This window comes from Grammomys surdaster, unplaced genomic scaffold (genome assembly GCF_004785775.1).
Source record: "Grammomys surdaster isolate TR1022 unplaced genomic scaffold, NIH_TR_1.0 126028, whole genome shotgun sequence".
In the NCBI taxonomy this organism is placed as follows: domain Eukaryota; kingdom Metazoa; phylum Chordata; class Mammalia; order Rodentia; family Muridae; genus Grammomys; species Grammomys surdaster.
In genome coordinates, this window is record NW_021620841.1 from 4,310,133 (window position 1) to 4,330,541 (window position 20,409).

General features: G+C 36.7%; 1 protein-coding gene across 4 annotated transcripts in view; it reads left to right on the forward strand.

The window, feature by feature from the left end:
• Ppp1r12a (protein phosphatase 1 regulatory subunit 12A) overlaps positions 1 to 20,409 on the forward strand; it is a 109,308-nt gene that overhangs the window by 19,075 nt on the left and 69,824 nt on the right. For all 4 annotated transcript variants that reach the window (XM_028754599.1, XM_028754600.1, XM_028754601.1 and 1 more), the window contains exon 2: positions 19,081 to 19,211. In XM_028754599.1, coding sequence (XP_028610432.1) covers positions 19,081 to 19,211 — 131 coding nt within the window. The remainder of the gene's footprint in view (positions 1 to 19,080; positions 19,212 to 20,409) is intronic.

Consider the following 20,409-nt stretch of genomic DNA (forward strand, 5'->3'; position numbering starts at 1 on the left):
CTATAGTGAATTTCAACTATTTGAACCAGATTCTATCACTGTAGTAGCCTCAGGAATCTCAGGCTTAATTGTAGGACAGTTGATAGGCCAGAGAGGATCTAGTTGTCCCATTATCTCCTGAAACTGAATCAAAGAGCCAGCCAGCCAGCCGGTTAAAGAAACTGCCGAAGTAGCCAGAGGACTCAAAAGGCACAGCTTTGCCTCTGCAGGTCTAGAATGTCTTAATTATGATATTAGGTGGCACTGGATAAGAAATAGGGAGCTTCTTGGTTTACAGTTAATTTTTATAACATTAGCCCTTGCCCCTCAATACCTTTACCCTGAAGAATGTCAACATACAATGATTAAAGTACAACATTAAACTAACAGGTCACAGGTCTTAATGCTAGCATTCTACAGTCCCGTGACGTTCTTTTAAGATGCTTTTATCAGGAAATATGTGAGCTTTAGCGAAAGCTCCTGTTTCACTTTGTTTCCAGTGTATGGTCTTATATACCTGATTTTCTGTTTTCTCTTATGTTCTCTCAGTTTTTCCATTACTAAAAGCTTGTTTGTTTTTTTGGATAATCTGACTCCAAGTTTAGAACTTCTACATTTTACATGACTGGGGATGACAGGGAGATAAAAACAAAATCTAGCAAGAAAAGCAGTTCTGAGTTGCAGCAAAAAAAAAAAAAAATTCATAAGTTTTTTTTCTATTATTAACTGTTCTTTTCCTATTATGGAATAAAGTAGAACTAGTTTAGGTAAGGTAGTGATCAAAGATGCTTATAGCAGTACAAACAATATGCTCTTTGAAGATAGGAAATAATTAATTATATAGCTTTAGCTGTTACTTCCTGGAAGTAGAAATGAATTTCCAGGAAAGGCAATTTTTTAATTACTCTGAATATATTGTTTAAAGGAAGCCTTTTATTGGAAAAACCAACCATAGGTTAGTACTGTAACTATTATAAAAACTCATAATTTCACACTGAGACCTATTCAGATTGTGCAGCACTTGAGTGCCTGGTGCCTGCAGATGCCAGAAGAACTAGAGAATGGGTTATGAGCTGCCATGTGGGTGCTGGGAATCAAACCCAGTCTTCTGGAGGAGCAGCCAGTGCTCTTAACCACTGAGCATTTCTCCAGCCTTTTCGACATGTTTTTATGAAAAAATATTTTCTTCTTTCAGAAATTTACTGTAGCCAGCTGTAGTCTGGTTTCTTTTTAGGTTGACAGTGGAGTTCACTCCATTAAAAAAGCTGTGAAAGTTGTATCAAGCCATACAACTCTTAAGTTATATTAGTCTTCTAGTATTTTAAAGAATAAATATTTTTTATACAGTAATAAAATTAGGTAGAGTCTATCAGTAGGAGTACATAGTAGAAGGAGGTATACTTATCTGTAGGCATGTGCTTTATTTTTCAGTGTCTTATTTTTTTAACTTCTCTAAAAAAAATAACACTATGTGATTTAATTTTTGTTTTAATTCAGTGTGCACGTGCGTGTGTGTGCGCGCGTGTGCACGGCACGTCAGATGTGCTTATGGATGCCACAAGAGGCTGCACTGTGGATGCGCTGTGGCTGGAGTTCCAGTCGGGTATGAGCCCACCTGACATGAGTATGGCGACTGAACTCAGGTTCTCTGGAAGGGCAACAAGTCTTTTCCACTGAGCAATCTCTCCAGCCCCTAACTTGATGTTAGTGTTGGCTAAATGCCTCTGGACATCTAAATCCCCGCCCCCCAACTTTGAAGGTAGCTCTAACGTTCAAAATTATTTTTTAGTTATGTTACTGTTGAGGAAAGTTCTACTAAAACTAAGGAAAGGATATTGCCTGATGTTAATGATCAAGGTAATTTTTTAAACTTTTAAAATTAGATCTTAAATATTTTACATATATGAAAATATTTTATATAACATACATACATACATATCTGTCACAGACTTTATTGTCATATTTCTCTATTCCTTCTTAGTCTGGCTACTCATTTGTACAGATGTACAGATAGATAGCCAGATGAGTAGCAAGGCTAAGAAGTTTTAATAGGCAGGCAGCCCTGTACTGTGGCATGTGACATCTCTGATGTTTGGGCCTATTTGGTATGGCCTTGCTCATTATTTAGAAATACTCAACTTCTGTTAAAATTCAGAGTATACTCACCCAGAAGCCATGTCCCTAAAATGAATCATTACAGATTATACAGATTACTCCTGAAAAACATTTCTGAATCATAGGCAGAAACCCAGTTCTCTATCTAGGATAGATTTGTGAACATTATGCTTGGACCTTTTAAAGACTGTGCTTGCAAGACTATTGTTCAGGATTTACGTACACTGCCATCTGTTGACAATACATTTTTGAAATTGTGTATGTTTACTCAAATTGTGATAAGCACTTAGAGTCATCAATAACCAAAGCAGGCAAAAATCCTGAATGAGTCATCAGTAACGAAAACAGATAAAAATCCTGGACATTCTTGTGTACAGCATGCATTCTGTTTCCTTGTGCTTTTATAATATAGATAGGTAGGTAGGCAGCGGGTATGACATGACACCATTGTGAAAAATCAGAGTGTTTTTTAGGGAAAGGAATCAGAAAAGAGTTAGATAAAATTCCTAGGTTGTTGTTAAACCTTTATCATCTGTAGCCTTAGTTCATAGATATTTCTTATGGGAAACCCTTCCCCTCAGTTTACTCAGAAAGAGTAAAAACGTTTTACTAAGCATTTCAGTTCAACTAACAATTGGCTTGATTTACAAAACTCTTCACTGTAAATGTAGGAAGAAATGGCTAATGTGATCTATACAGAAGTAACAGCACACAGAATGAATGACATGAGGTGTAGCACAGTGCCTGCTAGATCCACAGGGAAGAACATAACCCGGTCAGAAAGTCTGATGTGACAGACCGCTGTCAGACGTTGGTGAGTATGGAGAGCAGGAAAAACTCTGGATGAAGTTATAAATTGATTGGTACAGTGACCTTGGGAAAATGTCAGGGAGTTTCTTATGAGAATCAATGTACACTGCAGAATTCAGTGTTTTATATTTACCCAAGACAAGAAGACAGGAGGCTTATTTTAAGGATTTATTATTCTTATTTTCTGTATGTGAGTGTTTTGTCTGCATTTATCTGAGTACCATTTGTGTGCCTGGGCCAGTGGAATGCAGAGGAGGACATCACCACTTATAAACATGAGCATTAAGAGGCATTCTTCACACCTCTTTTTCTCTTCATTTCCAATTCAACATGTTTGCTTTACTAGTTGAGGTTTGGGGGAAGGAAAATATATGAACACAGTTGGTTAGTTGGCTTTAGTTAAAAACGTTGTGTTTATAGTGTGGACGGCTGGTTCTCAGTAAAATGATATCTCCCGCTGACCCCTTTACAGATAAATTGATAACAAGGTTAATTTTCACTTGTATCTTGCTTAAAGCACGTGTGACAAAGACCTAAGTTTATGTTGGCATTTATTTAAATAACATAAGATAATTTCAGCCAATTTTAAAGAGAGCTTTTTTTTTTTCCAGAGATCCCTGTATTTTACTCATAATTGAAAAAAATCTGTTGCATAGACTAAATTTGCAGTTCTTTAGCATGGTCTACAAAGTGAGTTACAACTTCCCTCTTGCCTTCTCTTATATATATCTACTTAATTCTTTCTAGTAATTTGCTATTTTTTCAATTCATGGTCATTTGACAATATTAACTGTTTAGTACCTAATAGACTGCTATTTTCTTCCCCCCTTTAAGGAGTTCTTTTAGCCTTTGCTATTTTATTTTTCTAAGCTTTAAATTGCATTTCCTAGATGGCTCATTACTGCTTAAGCTGTTGCCAGTTTTCTGAGCTCCTGAAAAGAAGTATGGCAGTTGCCATATTAGAGAAGGATTCTCCTCCTTCTTGGTTGGAAACATCATTTACCATTTGTCCGTGTGTGTCCATCATACAGTACCTAAGGAAATGGTTGATGTCCAGTAATTTTTGAAAAATTATAGATGGTAGAGCAGTGTGTTAAAGTAAAAATAGAAAAAAAAGAACAAAAACTAATTTCGGTATTTTAAAAAAACTTTCCTGGAAAATATGCCTTATTTCAATGTTTTTAAAAAAGTGTTCAGCTCACCTGCATATCTTTCTTATGCTTTCGTATTAACATGAATAGCTGCATTTGTTATTTTCATTTGTATTAGAGCTAACTTTGTTGAGTTGCATACATGACTAAGTTTTGTGAAATGGCCGTCTTTTACATCCCTTCCTCTCTTTTTGTCTTAGTATACATGAAAGATCAATTATATGTTAATTTGTAAATAAGTTATAAATAATACATTTACCAGGAAGGGTGTACATGCCTGTGATCCTAGGTCATGTGTGGCTGAGGCAGGAGGACGTTTACTGTGGGCTGCAGAGTAAGACCCTGTCCGACGGGAAGGGTGTGGTGGGAAGGCACTTGTTAGGGTCCCTGTGTGACTACTTCTCCCGTAGGACTCTGACATCGGCTGGAAAGGTAACTTCATGTGGATTTCTAAGTCATTTTCTTGCAAAGAAAGGCAGGCTAATGCCATTTGTTCATTTGATTGTTTTTTCAGAAGTCAGTTTTTATATTCCTTGGTTATCCCCTGTAGATTTTATAGGCTGTCATTCCTCTAATAACTTTCTTCCAGGGTTGGAAACTTTATGATCTAAAATATAAAATGAGGGGTGGGAAAGATTACTATAGAACTGAAAAAGAATTTTCACATTGCTTAGGCACAAGGACTATTATATTATGAAGATGGCCTCACCTGTTTCTATGCTCTGTTACTCCATTTTTTTAAATGTCTGATAAATTAAGAGCTATAAATTAGAACAGAAGAGAAGATGCTGTGAGGTCACTGAAAAGATAGGAGCTGAAAGGGGTGGAAAGCAAGCCCTTGTTAAAAGCAAGTGTGCTTTCCAACACTATCAGAGTCGCTTAAACTATGGAAGGATAAACTTTCCGTTACAGTGTCATTCATCAGAGATATATAACATCAGCCATGATCTTTGATACCAGAGTAAATTAATAGAGAAAAGGTAAAATCCACTTTTGTGCTTGATTTTAAAATGAGGAAAGTATATATAGTAGAGGAGGAAGATTTCCACCAGAGGAAATTGAACCTAATCTGTCTGTACTCAGCTTTATATGTATATTCACTGTGAATTTGTTTGCTTGCTTGTTTTCGTTAAAATTGCTGTTATGGTGAGAAAATCCAGAGTAAAAAATCTGGGCGCTCTCATAATAATTCGGTACCTATGTTCGTGTATTTTAAGGCTTTCAAGATTGACTTTAACCCCCTGCTTTTTCTTCCTTGGGAATCCCAGAACCTTATATGGTCAAGACTCAGCTTTCAGACTTTCAGTAAAATGCAAGGCACCATTCCAAAAAAGAAAAAAAAAAAATGCAGGCTGGTTTTACTTTGTCTTCAGGGTTCTCTTCTTGGCTGCCTTTATTACCACAGTAGCCGAGTTACTAAGAACCTTGTGTGCTGCATTAGAGTCCTCTTAGTGGGGGAAGGAATTCCTTTTGTGGAAGAATTTTTATGCTAGAACACTAACAGTAACAAATGGTACATGGCATTGGTTATATAATTTGATTTAAAAAAATGAAATTGCAAAGCAGTTTAGGTTCTTTTGTCTTGTAAACAAGGGGGATATATTGTATGTGTGAGTCTCATACTTAGGAAATTAGAATTTTTTGATGGCCTAGTATTGACAATGCTGGAAAATGAAGTTGCTGCTTGGGAGTCTTTCTGTAGTAATGTTGCTGCTTCCTGAATAGAGGACACGTGAAAAGATGTGAGCATTCAGAAGCACAGCCAGCATGCTATTGAATGAGTTCTTTGACAGATTCTTAGTATCACTCAATTATCCCTTTAAGGCAAATTAATATTTTGAAAATTCTTAGTATCAGTTTACAGTTCCATTTAGGAAAAGGGAAGTTATTCTCTCTCACTTCAACTAAAGACTTTATAATTAACCCATCTCTCATAGCAAGTCTATGACACACACAAATACAGTTTCCGTGATCATGGTAAGCTACAAGTGACAGAGATTGCCAGCTTATACAGCTACTGATGAAGCTGCATCAGTCTGCAGGCTCCTGTTCAGTATTTGATTAAGGTCTAGTATATTCTAGTGACAACTACAGTAGGACCCTTGATTTTGAGGGGTCATAGTACGGTAGAGACTGACAAAGGGGAGAAAGAATAGAAAAAGCAGATACAAGTAAGTAAAGCACTGTTGTCAGTGTTTTAGGTCAAGGGTGTTCATAATGTTGCAGAAAACAGTCATTCAATCCCAGGATGTTTGTTCAAGCTGTAGAAGGCGTTCAGGACAAATGCTGAGGTCTAATTGAGCAATTTAGAGGGTATACCAGCTTTTAATTAGCATTACCTAGTGAAGTCCAAGAATGTACATCCTGTGTCTTCCTCCAGAGATGATGTCAAGTTCTAGCTGCCTTCATTCTGAGGACAGAAAAGATTGGAATTCTTGGTAACAGTTCTTTCTTCTTTCCCCCTCCTCCTTTGCCATTGAACTAGTTTCTCTCTTGAACCTCCAATTGGCGGAATTTGTGGGGTTGGGGGGAGTGACCTGAATCTTCTCTGAGGATCTCCTCCAGCTATCACACCTTGTTAAAAAGGTGCTACAGCACTGAGGACCAGTCTCTGGCATGAACTCTTGAGGAAGCACTCCAGCCATACCAAACCTTAACAGAATGTGCTTCTGTTGTATTTTCAGCGCCAGGCTTTGTTTTGTCTAATAACTTTAATTATTTTAGCAAAGTTTTGTAATGCTCACTTTCTATCAGAAACCTGTACGTGTTAAAACTTTTAGTGGGATACTTCTCAAATAGGCAATGTGTATTGGAATTTATGTAATCATTGACTGTGTAATTAGATAAAATGATTTCTGTGTAGTCAGTGGTATATAAAGTTTATATGCAAAGTTTTTCTCCCTCCACATTGAAAATTTTTATGACATTATGAAATTCTAATTTATTATTGATTATTGTCTATATCAGAGATTCAGAGTTCACAGTGCTCATTTACTGTATGGTAATAGAGATAAGTTTCTGGAGAGTGATGTTTTGGAATTCATTTGGAATTCATTTCTAAGTATTCTTATGTGTTGTAGCCATTTTTCAGCATTGATCTAGATCCTATGATATTAAAAAGCAACAGTAGTTATGATTAAATGTTATCTATAATTGCTATCAGGAAATAGTTCAGAGTCCTTCTATAGAAACATTTTTTGGTATGTTTTAATTAAAAAGGATGTATACCACACATTCTGTTTTAAACAAAAAGTACTTATTTTGCAAAAAGTAAATAAAGAATAAAGAAATAATTAAATTTCAGGTGCTATTTTCTTTATAACTTTTTTTCTCATTGTAATAGGCCCAGGCTGGTTTCAGACTTGTTACATAGCTGAGGATGACATTAAGTTCCTGATCTTTCTGCCTCCATCTCCCAAGTGATAGATAGGATTACAGGCCATGCCAGTTTCTTTATTACCAAGCTAATTTCCTATGGTAGTAAGAAGATATACTAAGGAAACATTGTAAATAAGATAAATTTGTAATAAGATAAAATTTAACCATAAAGAGTTCTAAAGGGGTTTATTTGTCCTCCCAAAATATGAAGATATAGTTTTTAAAATGTCATGTATTAGGGAGACACCAGGTCCTTACCAGTTACTGATCTGGCTAGGACTTCGTCTTGGACTTCAGACTCAGGAACTCTCTGATAGAAAGTTAGGCTTAGGATAGAATTGTACTAAATGCCAAGCAAATAATTCAAGGGAAATAAACCAGCAAAAACACAGGGTATATAGTTTTCCAGTTCATCTTTTGAATTTTTGAGACGGTCTCATATAGCCCAGGTTGACCTCAGACTCATTGTTAGCCAGTGTTGTCTCTTACGTTTCTAATTTTCTCCTCTGTGTCTCCTAAGCAGTGGGATCTAGGGTATGTGCCACCACATAGGCTTTTCTTCATAGTTGTCTGTGTGAAGGATCATTGTAGCTCACTTGAGTGAGGAACCTCTAAGTTGCTGAGGAAAACAAAGAGTGTGGAAGTTATTAGCCCTCTTCTCTATATTATTATAAAGCTTTCCTTCCTGTGACAGTTCCCACCACCTTGTGTGGCCTACAGTTGGTCTAGCCATATCCTAATGTATCCTATTGGTATTCTTTCAGACATAACTTAAAATATGTAAAAAAATACATATATAAATATATAGTATTTTGGCTTTATTTTTAACACTGGTTAGAAACTTTACTCATGTTTATATTTATGCTTTTCACTTGGTAAAATATCTATGAATTTATTTCAAATTACTCCATAAATTATTTCTTCATTGATGATGATGACAATTAGTGTATGTTCTAGTTTGATTCTCTATTAGTTGTGATAAACACCATGACCAAAAACAACTTAGGGGAGGACTGGGTTTATTTGCCTTATAGAGCACAGTCCATGATTGAAGGAGAAACCAAGCCAGGAACCTAGAGGTGTGAACTGAACTAAAACCCTTGGAGGAATGCTGCTTACTAAAGTCTTGCTTCCCCTGACTTGCTCAACTACATTTTTTTTTGTACGCCCTACACCTAGGAATGGTCCATAATGGACTAGGCCCTCCCACATCAATTGGCAACCAAGACAGTCCCTATAAAGCATTTGGATGGCAGTAATTCTTCAGATGAGATTCTCTTTCCAGGTGTGTTTAGGTCTGTATCAAGTTGACAAAAGCTATGACCGTCTGTAAATTAACTATTTAAAGGTATTGAAACTTACCAGGTTTTCATGGATAATTTTGTGCATGCCTTTTTTTGTACATTTGTGATCATGTACAGAATACGTTCCTCGAGTGAACTGTAGTTTATGCATTTGAAGTTTTCATAGTAGCTGGGACCACACTGGTCAGGGGTATTATTGTGCCTTGTGCTTAGTCAGTTGTATGTCCTATTGGTTAGAGACACAGGTAGTAGAACCAGACTTGTCAGTTACAATCTCAGTCTTGCTAGTTATCAGCTATTAAATGATCGTAATGATGATAGTTCTTAAATATTGAGTTGCTATGGGGATAAATTCCTTGATGCCTGTGAAGTACTTAGAATAGTTTCTAGCATATTCAGAAGTGCTATAGAAAGGTTGGTGTTTATTTGGAAGGAAGGTTCAATAAAGAGTGGCTTCAACTTTGCCACTAGGAAGCACTTAGCCTCCTTAAAGGTTTGTTTAGTTTTGTTTCCATTTTCTTTGTTTGCATAGAACACTACACTTTGTCTATTTATTTCCTTTTCTTTAAGATAAGCTTCTGATTCCTTTTGTTGTGTGTTTTATATGTATGATTATTGTCAGATACACGTATGTCTCTACACCATGTATGTGTCTAGTGCCCAAGGGGGCCTAGAACTGAAATGGCAGCCAGTTGTGAGTGCCATGTGGGTTCTGGTAATGGAAATCTAGTGAGATTTTCTTTTATAGATTTAAGAACTCCTTAAGATGGAAATCTGGGACCATAATGAAAGAGTTTGTTTCACCTCCACCTTGTGCCCCCAAATCTAGGTTAATACTTTAGTCCATATAATTTACAATAGTTCTTTTTATTTTGTATTTAGTTGTTTCTTCCTGAGTTCAGAAATCTAGTCTGTGTTCTTCACCATTGTATTCCTAGTAGACAACAGTCGATAACTGTTGAATTGGGGGAAAAACCATGTTTTCTCTGGTTTGCTGAACTTTGAAGAATTACATTTAGAAGCTATTAGATGATTAAAATCTATGATCTATTTGTTTTGAAAGCTATAAGAACTTTTATGTTCTCACTAGATAGAAGACATTTTGGAAAAAAAACCTTAGTGGTTTAAAGATGTCTATTAATTAATAATTTGATGTGTATTCAGACTTACTTTTATTTGTCAAATCAATGCCACGAATTGAATCTTGATGCATAATTTTTGGCTATGTTAAGAATTGAAGCCAGGGCTTGATGAATGCTAGGCAGATGTTCTACCACTGAGCTGTATTCCCAGTTCTCATTCTGAGACAGGCTGTCATAGCTTAGCCAACCTAGTCTAGGACACACTCTGTAACCCCACATTGGCCTTGGTAGGACGTGTGTCACTAGACTGAATATTCTTCTGTAGCCTGTGTTATTTTTCTTTTGATTGCTTGAATAAAACAGTAGACACTTTTATTTCCTTCCCTGACACTAATGTTGTTTTCTCGTTGGAAATTTGACTTACAAACTCTTGTAGCCGAGTTTGTAGTTATGAGTGCTAAAGTCAGTTTTAGCAAAGAAACGGCTGCTTGTAGTTGTTTCCTGCCTTTCTGTAGTGCTCCAGCAGTACTGAGCCTGGGGTAAGAGTTGTTTTGTACCATCCGTCTGCTTTAACTCAGCTCCAATCACACAATGACATGTCTGTTGGTTTTCATAAATTACACGGTAGGCTTTGTTTTGTTCTCTTTTTTTAACTTTATATGTTTTCTTTTTCTTAATTAAAAATGTGTATCTTGAAGACAGAACTAAGTGGTTTTTAGTCCCTTGGCAAGCACATCATTAAAATAACGTTTTTGGTATGATGTAATGTATAGGCAGTTTTTGTTTTTAGGAACCATAGTTTAAAAGACTGAATATATGAGGCTGTAAGAAGACACCGTGTCTCAGACAGTACTGAACCTAATTTTATGTACATATTTACATGCTGGGTCTTTAGTACCTACTTACTAAGGAGGTTAGTGTTTCAGTGGGATTCACTTCTTGTGTTTCTTATGTACTTGTGGACCATCCTCTAGGCATAAAGGAAAACAAGGAGAATGTGCCCTCTAGTGCTAGTCTTTGGCTCTACAAAATGCATGCTCTGAATTGTACAGAGTGCATAATTAGAAATTTTATTAGTGAAAGAGTAATTCTGAAATTTGACTCATTTCATAGTTTTAAGAATTTTAAGTTTCTGAAGAAATGGTGTTTCCTTACTAATTCTCGAAATGAAAGTATACCTATCCTCTGAAAATGTAGGTTCAACTCTAGCTTTCTAGGTCTTTATCAATAAAGGGAAGAAAACTGTAAGTGGATATGAACATGTTTTGGTCTTTGGATCTTTGTTTCTTCTGGTGTTGAGGTATTCTTATTCAAATAGTGATGAGTGCATGTTTGAGCAGTGCTTACATTCCTTTTTTCGTAGAAACTTAGGTTTTGATTTGTAAAATGTTCCTGTCATGTCTATATATTTTTTTAATAGTCTGTATTCGCCATTTCTAGTTCCTTCTGCTAACACATTTATAGTGTCTTTTCTTTGACAGACACTGTTGTCTCCTATGGTTTCTAGGAAATATAAGCTGGACTTTTCCTTTTCTGAACAAGGGGTTTCTTTTGGCTTAATCATTATGGTGACCGTTTAGGACTTACTGTCCTGATGGTTGTATCATTTGGCTGTCTGCCTTTTAAAGGGCAGGCTTTTTTGTTCTGTATACCTGACTGAAGGGATGGACAGAAAAAAGCCAAGGAAGCTTTCCAAAGCAGTGCAGGCTTCCCTTGCTTCCATCGTCAGGTAGAGATGACCTCTCTAGATTCCCATGCCGGCTCATTTGTCCACCCTTAGTGGAAGACCAGGGTGCTTGATACTTAGCATAAGAACGCAGCTTGGAGACCTTGTTGGCTAACTCATAATTCCTCTTTTGAAATGTCTCACTGCACTTTAAAATAGAATGATACCATGACTTGGACACTAACATTTCAGTTCCTCTTAAAACAGACTATGTCACACAGGTGAATGGACTGTTTCCTCCCGCAGATGATTGTCCTATCAGGAGAGCTTTGTTCTTTCTAAGAGTCATACAGAGTTGATGTTTTCACATTGTCTTTTTACATGCCAATAACTGGTGCTAATGATTGAGCATAAGCACTTTAACTATTGCCGGTAATTAAATTTTAATGCTAAATTGCTATAATTACGTTCGTATGCAACTACTGTTTTCCAGTTGCTTTGCTTATTCCTCATAATTTGCATGACTAAGCTTATAGGAGTCTGTTTGAAGGAGGCTTGGAATCTCTAAGGTGCTCTTAGTGCACCATTAAAAACCTCCTCATCCACTTAGAAATCATTTTTAGTAGTACTAAAGAAATTTGACAGTTTTCCATCCCCTAACATTGTTTTATAATTTAAAGAGGAAAATGTTTTTATTGGATTAAAAATTATAAAAAATAAAATTTAACAGGAGGATTTAATACCTTAGTATATAGTGAAAAGGAATATAACAGTACTAGAATTTATTTCAAATACTATTGTTTTTGTAATTGTGATTTTACCTCATTAAACTATGTAGTTGCTAAACACACTGGTTTTGACCTAGTTTAATAATACAGTTTAGTGATTATCAAAGTTAAACAGGTTCAATAAAAAATTTGTCTTTAGAGCTTTGAGCTTTTTCTATAGCCCCTTCATGCAACTCTCTACTTTCCAACTTTTTCCATGCATATGTGTAAGTCAGTGAGCACAGAAGTCATAGGTACTTGAGTTTGTTGAGTAAATTTGTAGCTCAAGTTAACACTGCCTGGACCTGGAATTAAAGGGTGACGACCATCTCCATAGCCACTTACTGTTGGTAATTGCACTGGATGTGCGGTCAGTAAAAACTTAAGCCACGTCTGTTAAGATTTTGGAAACATACTTGATTCATTCTGTTTCCTACCTTGTATGGCTCAATAACTGACCAAATTTAGTCAAGTATTTTAAGTCTGCAAGTCATGTGTCTCTTAATGTGCTGCATGTGTTAGCTCTCGGTTCTTCTAGCAACCGTGTTTTTATGAGAATGCCGTGCCAGCTTCTCATGTGTAGTTTTAATGCTCAGGAGAACACTTTGAACGAGTTACATCCTGAGTTTGAGGTGCAGATATAATACAAATTTGTGATAATGCGTTTAGCATTAATTTGTATTAAGACATTTTAACTTATGAATAGAATAAAAGGTTTAGTCTTAGTTGCTTTATACATTTATGCTGCTACTTTTTATATATTGAGTTAAACATATACATGTTTTAAAATGGCAGAGCTTCATTTATTGTGGGACAGGTATTTCCTATATGGTAAGTTTTTTTTTTTTTTTTTTAAGTAGCCTTTGTTAAATGGGGAAACTTTAAAAATAAGTATTTTTTCCTCCGAAAAATATTTATATGAATATTCCGGACCTTGCTCCCCTTACTTTTACCGTATCTGCCTCACACTGTTTGTTACATACAAGGATGTTACCCGGTTCATTTTACTTTAACCTCAGCTGTATGGTCTCCTGTAGGAAAATGAGATTCTGTCCCAAATGGCTAATCTAACTGTATAGAAGTTTACTGAGATGTTTAGACTTCGGTTCAGGTTAATTTTAGTGTGTGATAGGTGTTCATTTGCAAGTTCTGTATGTTTATTTTAAAAATATTTTGCTTTACTAACTGAATAAAACTCTGCAGATATTTATTGCCAGATCTGAAAGTTTGCATGCTAGATAGGTATTCAGATACCTAAGCTCATAGATTCAGAATTAATAAAATCATCATATTCTCCTTCATTTAGTCTGTGCCTTGGAACTCTAGTTTTCATCCTCATAAGTGACTTTTCTTGCCCTGTAGTCTTAATTTCCATTAACCTTTATAGTTTTTTCCCCAACGTTTCAACAGAAGCTTTTAATTCCTGCACTTAAGGAGGCAGAGGGAGGTGGGCCCCTGAGTTTAGTCAGGCCTGCTTGTCCACATAGGGAGTTTCAGGCCAGCCAGGCTACAAAGTGAGACCTGCTCTTTTTTCTTTTTCTTCTTTTCTCTCTCTCTCTCTCTCTCTCTCTCTCTCTCTCTCTCTCTCTCTCTCTCTTTCTTCCTTTCTTCCTTTCTTCCTTTCTTCCTTTCTTTCCTTCTTTTTTTTTCTTTTTTTGGTTTCTTTCGAGACAGGGTTTCTCTGTGTAGCCCTGGCTGTCCTGGGACTCACTCTGTAGACCAGGCTGGCCTCGAACTCAGAAATCCGCCTGCCTCTGCCTCCCAAGTGCTGGGATTAAAGGTGTGCGCCACCACCGCCCGGCTCTTTTGTCTTTTCTTAAGTAACTTAAATTTTCTGAATTGAGTTCCACTCTTGTTATTTGCTGCTGCTGCTGCTGCCTATACATAGAGTGTAAGGATGAAGATAGCCTTCTGTCTCCACACTGCTTCTGGTGACTGTTTGAGATGTTGACGGGAGCATGGCTTGCCTGCTTTAAAGGTTTAAAACGTTGAAAATTAATAATGTTTAGAAATCTCTCCAATAAGTCGATATGGATCATTAATTCTTTTCAAATAGCATTCTGTAAAGTACTTCCTAACACGATAAAGTTTTCTATCACTTCTTTATTTTGATAGCTGTTTTGTTTTGTTTGTCCTATATTTTACATAGTTGTAGTCCTCAAATCTCTAACTTTTCTATCTTTAACCAGTGCCCACAAAACACCACACACACACACACACACACTTAAATTAATAATAACTGCTACATATTAACTTACAGTCTCTTGTGTTCAGAATATATTCTGAGTACTTCAGACCCCTACATGAAGTCTTATAAATTGTTACAGAGAGGGGAGTCTCTGAATATATATGGATTTTAACATGATAGGGATGATAGGGAATTTTAGTGCTATGCAAATGTCAGCTCCATCCATTGACTTGAAGTACTAAGATACCAGTGCCACAAATGATTGTGGGTGGATGGGTGTGGGTGTGTGTTAACATCCATCAGAGGTTGATGTCCGATGTCTTCTCCACTGCTCTCCTTCCTTATAAGACAAGGTCTCGGTGACCTGCTCAGTGGTTACAACCCCTGAGGTCTTCCCGCCTCTACTTTCCCAGTACTGTGACCAGGTGCATACCTTTGTGGTGGCTTCTCACGTGAGTCCAGGGGATCCAAACTCAGACTTGCATGCTTGTGCAGCCAGCACTTCACCAGCTGAGCCACACCCCCAACCCCCCCAACTCCTTTATTTTCTTCAGAGAAATGTTACTGAGCATTTCTCTTGCTTCTGTATCAAGCAAAGCAAAATTGTTTTTACTTATAAAGCAAATACATATTAGGTGACTTAGGAGAGTGTTAGCCTCTATAGGACCACAGATAGATGAGAAATACACTGAACCAGGGACATCTTTGAAAATGCAGTGTGTTATGTGTGGAAAACATATTTGTGGAATCATAGATATCTGTATTAGTGTCCAGTTTCATTTTCTCCTGAGGCCACTTCTTCAAGCTGCTAAATCCTTTTAAGTCTTGTAAGGTCTGTACTCAGCGTGTCCTTTCACCTGCCATATACCATACGAAGTACTGGGCTACAAAAAAAAGTGGGGTTTTTTGGTTTGGTTTGGTTTGGTTTGGTATCAAGACTTTGTGTTAGTAGTAGGAGAAATAGGTGGTGAGCAATTAAGCAAACATTTGTAATATATTTTGGAATAAATGTCGTGGAGTAAAATGGTAGGGCAGGAATTTGTTATTTTTTTATGGAGACCAGAAAAGGTCTTATCAGAAAGCTACATGTGCTGGTACTTGGAGCTCAGTGCTGCTGCTTGCCTAGTATGTGTGAGCCTTTGAAGTCGATTTTCTAATCCCACCATGCCATCTCCCACTAGAAAGTCCTTGAAACTAATCAATTTGAAATTGCTTAGGACCTGGAGAGATTGCTGAACAGTTAGGGATGCCTACCGCTCTTTCATGAAGCTAGAGTTTTCCATCACCCTTACTAGGTAGCTCACAACAGCTTATAACACCGGTCCAGGGCATCTGACACTCATTTCTGGCCTCTGCAGGTGCATACACACAGAGAGACACACAGATACACTTATGCATGTATGTGTACATGCATAATTAACTAATTAATCAAAAATGGACATTTAAGCAAAGACTCACTTGTAAAGTGTCACACACTTGTATAGTTCTCCCATATAGGACTAGCTCATATTGCACATCAGTCACCCCAAACTGGTTGCAAGCTTGGACTTAGTATGTTAGTTACACAGACCCATTCATGGTCGTCATGTCTCAACTTGCATTGATGAAGAACTAAAAAGTTCTCCAAATTTCTGCTAAGTGCATCATATTTAAGTGCTCTGTCATTTTACTTAAGTAGCACAACAACAAGATGACACTTAACTTAGTGGTTGTAGTATAGGTCCACCGTTACAATTACAGCCTATTAGAGATGGTGAGTATCCAACCCAAGAGCCTAGTAATACCCTCGTGGGTTTGATTTGTGTGTAATGATGTTTTCTACTTTCTGTATCAGCAGATAACATCTCAAGGGATAAAATGTTAGATATCAGTATTAAGGACACTGAAACCCAAACCCCATGGTTCTGCTCATAATGTGGTGGGGAAAAAAAATCATGGTGAAGTGTAGGATTGCTGGTTATTTAGAGCACAAAGGTACTATGAAAGTACAACAAATGAGATGTCAACAATAATAAAGTTTACTATAAACATTGTAGAAAAGAAGCACTTTGTGTTTTACCAGTTTCAGATCTTTTTTTTTTTTTTTTTTTTTTTTTTTTTGCCATTTCAGTCACTCTGTTGTTCTGTTTTCATTCCCAGAAAGTACTTTCCTTTCCTAAGCAGATACTTTGATGGTGAAGAACTAGCTAGGATCTCCCTTTGTAGTACTGGTTGGCTTTATTCATGATCCTCTTATCTCTCGGTTCTCCAGTGTCAAGATTATAGGTACAGGCCACCACACACTGCTAAAAATTCTTAGTGTTTAAGGGATTTATTCTTAAATCTTTACTTGTATAAGTGTCTGCCTATATGGATATATGTGTACCATGTGTGTACTTGGTGCCTCCAGAGGCCGGAAGAGAGCTTTGGATTTCCCTGGATGGAACTGGAGTTTTGGGTTCTTGTCAACCTCAGTGTGTGGGTACTGATAACTGAACCTGGCTTCTCAGTGAGAGCAGCCAGAGAACTCTTAACCTCTGAGCCATCTCCAGGCCCTCTCCAGACTTCCTTATTTACTCTTAAGTTTTGAAGAGTCAGTGAGCTCTTACAGATTGTATTAATATTTGTAGAGTCATATGTTAGAAATGACAATTTAAAGTGTCAAACAAAACTATAATAATTGTATTCATTCTTCCATTGAGGGGCATCTATCTGAGTTGTTTCCAGTTTCTGGCTGTTATAGATAAAGCTGCTATGAACATAGTTGAGCAAGTGTTTTTGTGGTATGGTGGAGCATCTTTTGGGTAGAACTATTGGCAATTTTCTGAGGAAACACCAAATTGATTTCCAAAGTAGTTGTACAAGTTTGCACTCCCACCAGCTTATGCGCTTCTCCACCAATAGAGATGCCTCTGTTTAGCTCCATACGTCATTTCTTACTTGGATTGTCTAACTTTTCTAGTTCTTTATATATTTTGGATATTAGCCCTCTGTCAGGTGTAGGGATGGTGAGGAGTTTCTCCCAATCTGTAGGCTGTCGTTTTTGTCCTATTGCCAGTGTCCTTTGCCTTATAGAAGCTTCTCAGTTTCCTGAGGTCTCATTTATCATTGATCTTAGTGCTTGAGCTATATATAGGTGGTCTGTTCAGGAGCTTGTCTCCTGTACCAGTGAGTTCAAGTCTATTCCCACTTTCCCTTCTATGAGATTTATGCCCGAAGTGGCTAGCATCTATGGTCAGGCAGGACTCACAGTGGAAGGATGGGGACGGCAACCCACCCACAATACCTTCATCCCAGGACGTGTCCTTCCTGAAGGATGTACAGTGACAGGGATGGAACAGAGGTAGAGGGAGTAGCCAGCCAATGACTGGCCCAGGTTGGGACCCATTCCGTGAGCAAGAAACAATCCCTCATGCTATTAATGATACTCCTTGTAGTCTGGAGCCTAGGGTGTGCCTGGGTGGGGTGGTACTTGCTTGTCTAACTGATATTAGTTGGTATTCGAGAAGTGAAAGACTGGTTTTGTTCATTTTCAAGAAAATGGATTGCCAGAAATCTAATTCAACATGTACTCTCTGCAACTTGTCATTTAGGTAAAGGTAATAGTTGTTGCAAAAGTAGCTAGTTGTCATTTGTATACATGCTTCTCCTCCACGTACCTATCATCTCCGGAAAAGTGCTCTAATCTATGCTTCCTATGTTATTCCATAGGATATTAGACGTACTCAGAAGAATAAACATACTCAGGAGTTGAGATTCTATACAATTTACAGTTTTTTACTGCCTTGTCAAGGACAGTAATAATTAAGACCAGCTTCAAAAATATACCTCTAGTCCTCACTGGTCAGTGCAATGCTTGTTATTAGAGGTGACTTGTTTTATTCACCACTGCCTTGATTTCTGCCTAAGGCACATCTATTTTTGTTACTATCACTTTTGCATTTCCAAGTATACTTGTCAATAAAGTACAAGGAAGAGTAATATATTGATACTATTTTGAAAAAAATTTTGTTAATTTTCTAAAAGGATCTTGGCTTCTCACCTCCTTCCCAAATTTTCTAATAGGCCACCTTTTGGAAATCACTGCTCTAGTAATGATATTAATACTTCGTTATATTATGTTGGTTGTTAAGTATATTTTATTTGCATTTCTGTTGTTGTTGAGTGAGGTCTTGCTATGTAACCCAGCTGTCTTAGAGCTCACTGTGTAGATGAGTCTGGCCTCAACCTTGTTGGTATTCACTTACCTTTATCTTCCAGTAGGTCTATAGGTGTGTGCCACCATGTATGGCTTGATTGTGTTGTTTTGTTCCATTTTAATGAGTTATATTGGTTTTCCTGGTTGGGTTCACATAAAGATTAGTCACCTGCAGTACTATTACATATATTTAAAAAGGGACTCATAGAGTATCATTGTCTTGTTCAATGACTGTACAATCATGATTGCTGCAGATTAATTTAATGTATATTAATTTATACAGATTTATTTATACAGATTAATATATATAAATTTATATATTTTATTAATTTATATAAATTTATATATTTATATATATTAATTTATATAGGGCATATTTAAAGACATAAAACAAAAAATGTTACTCTGTTGACAATCAGACTATTCAAATTTTTTCTAGTCATGCTTTCTAATTTCTTTTCAGGCTTGCATTGATGACAATGTTGATATGGTGAAGTTTCTGGTAGAAAATGGAGCAAATATCAATCAACCAGACAATGAAGGCTGGATACCACTCCATGCAGCTGCTTCCTGTGGATATCTCGATATTGCAGAGTAAGCCAGTTCTGTGTTTTAGTTTATGCTAATATTAAAGTTAGATTCTATAAAACTCCTGTTTAATGGCCAGGCAGTGGTGGCATGTGCCATTAATCCCAGCACTCAGGAGGCAGAGGCAGGTGGATCTCTTGAGTTCAAAACAAGACTACTGAGTAAGTTCCAGAACCACCAAGACTACACAGAGAAACCCTGTCCCAAAACAAAACAAAATCCTTGTTATGATTCATCATATTACCTTAATTATTGAAAATTCTTCCAAGGAAAGCAAACAAGTAGTTCTTACACAGCTATTGAGTTTCTCACTGCTATGACCTTTTGAATTTTGTGTTGAAACTAGTAATGTATACATTCTCCATATTTTCTTTTGAGTATGGCTATAGTCTTTTTGAATGATGTAGGATTAGCATTTAACAGTCTTGTGCACGCATATAATCAAGAAATACCAGAGGAAAAGGAAGAATTCTTAACCAAGTTATATTGTTCTAGGGACTATAGAAAGAATTATACATAATTCTCCAATTAGTATACTTCACTAGTTTTTCTTAAGAGCATTATCTGGAAGTATAGATTGTAGAATATTTATTGAGAATGATTGTATTCCCAACTGCCTTTTATGTATGAGTACTTTGTTCAAACAGTTAATATGGGAATGTAAACACTTTGAATATATTTTCACTGAATTATTTTTATTACTATGTATACTATTGTATAATCTGTTTCTTGTATCAGAGCTTATCAAATACTAGTTAGTATGACATAAGCACAATAAAATGAACAAGAAGTGTGACAGTAGAACATTTTATAATATGCTTTCTTAAAAGTTATATGAAAGAGTAGAAAAGGAAAAAAAACAGCTACTATTTGTAGACCGCAGCTTTGAAACTACAGCACAAGAAGCTTCAGTTAAGAGGGGCTCTTTACTATAAATAACTTTAGTAAGCCTTCGTTGTGTTATCTCCTGTACTTTGTTTTCTCCATGGATATGATACAGCATAATAAGTAGCAGCCAGGCCTAGGAGCTGGGAGATCTGTATTACTTCAGCTTTCAGCCATGTTTGCCACTAACTGCACTGCATCTATTAGAGGCTTGTTCTCTTTTTCTGTGACTTGAGTTTGTTTGTTTTTTAATCTACAAACTGTGGAAGCCGTGTGTGTGTGTGTGTGTGTGTGTGTGTGTGTGTGTGTGTGTGTGTGT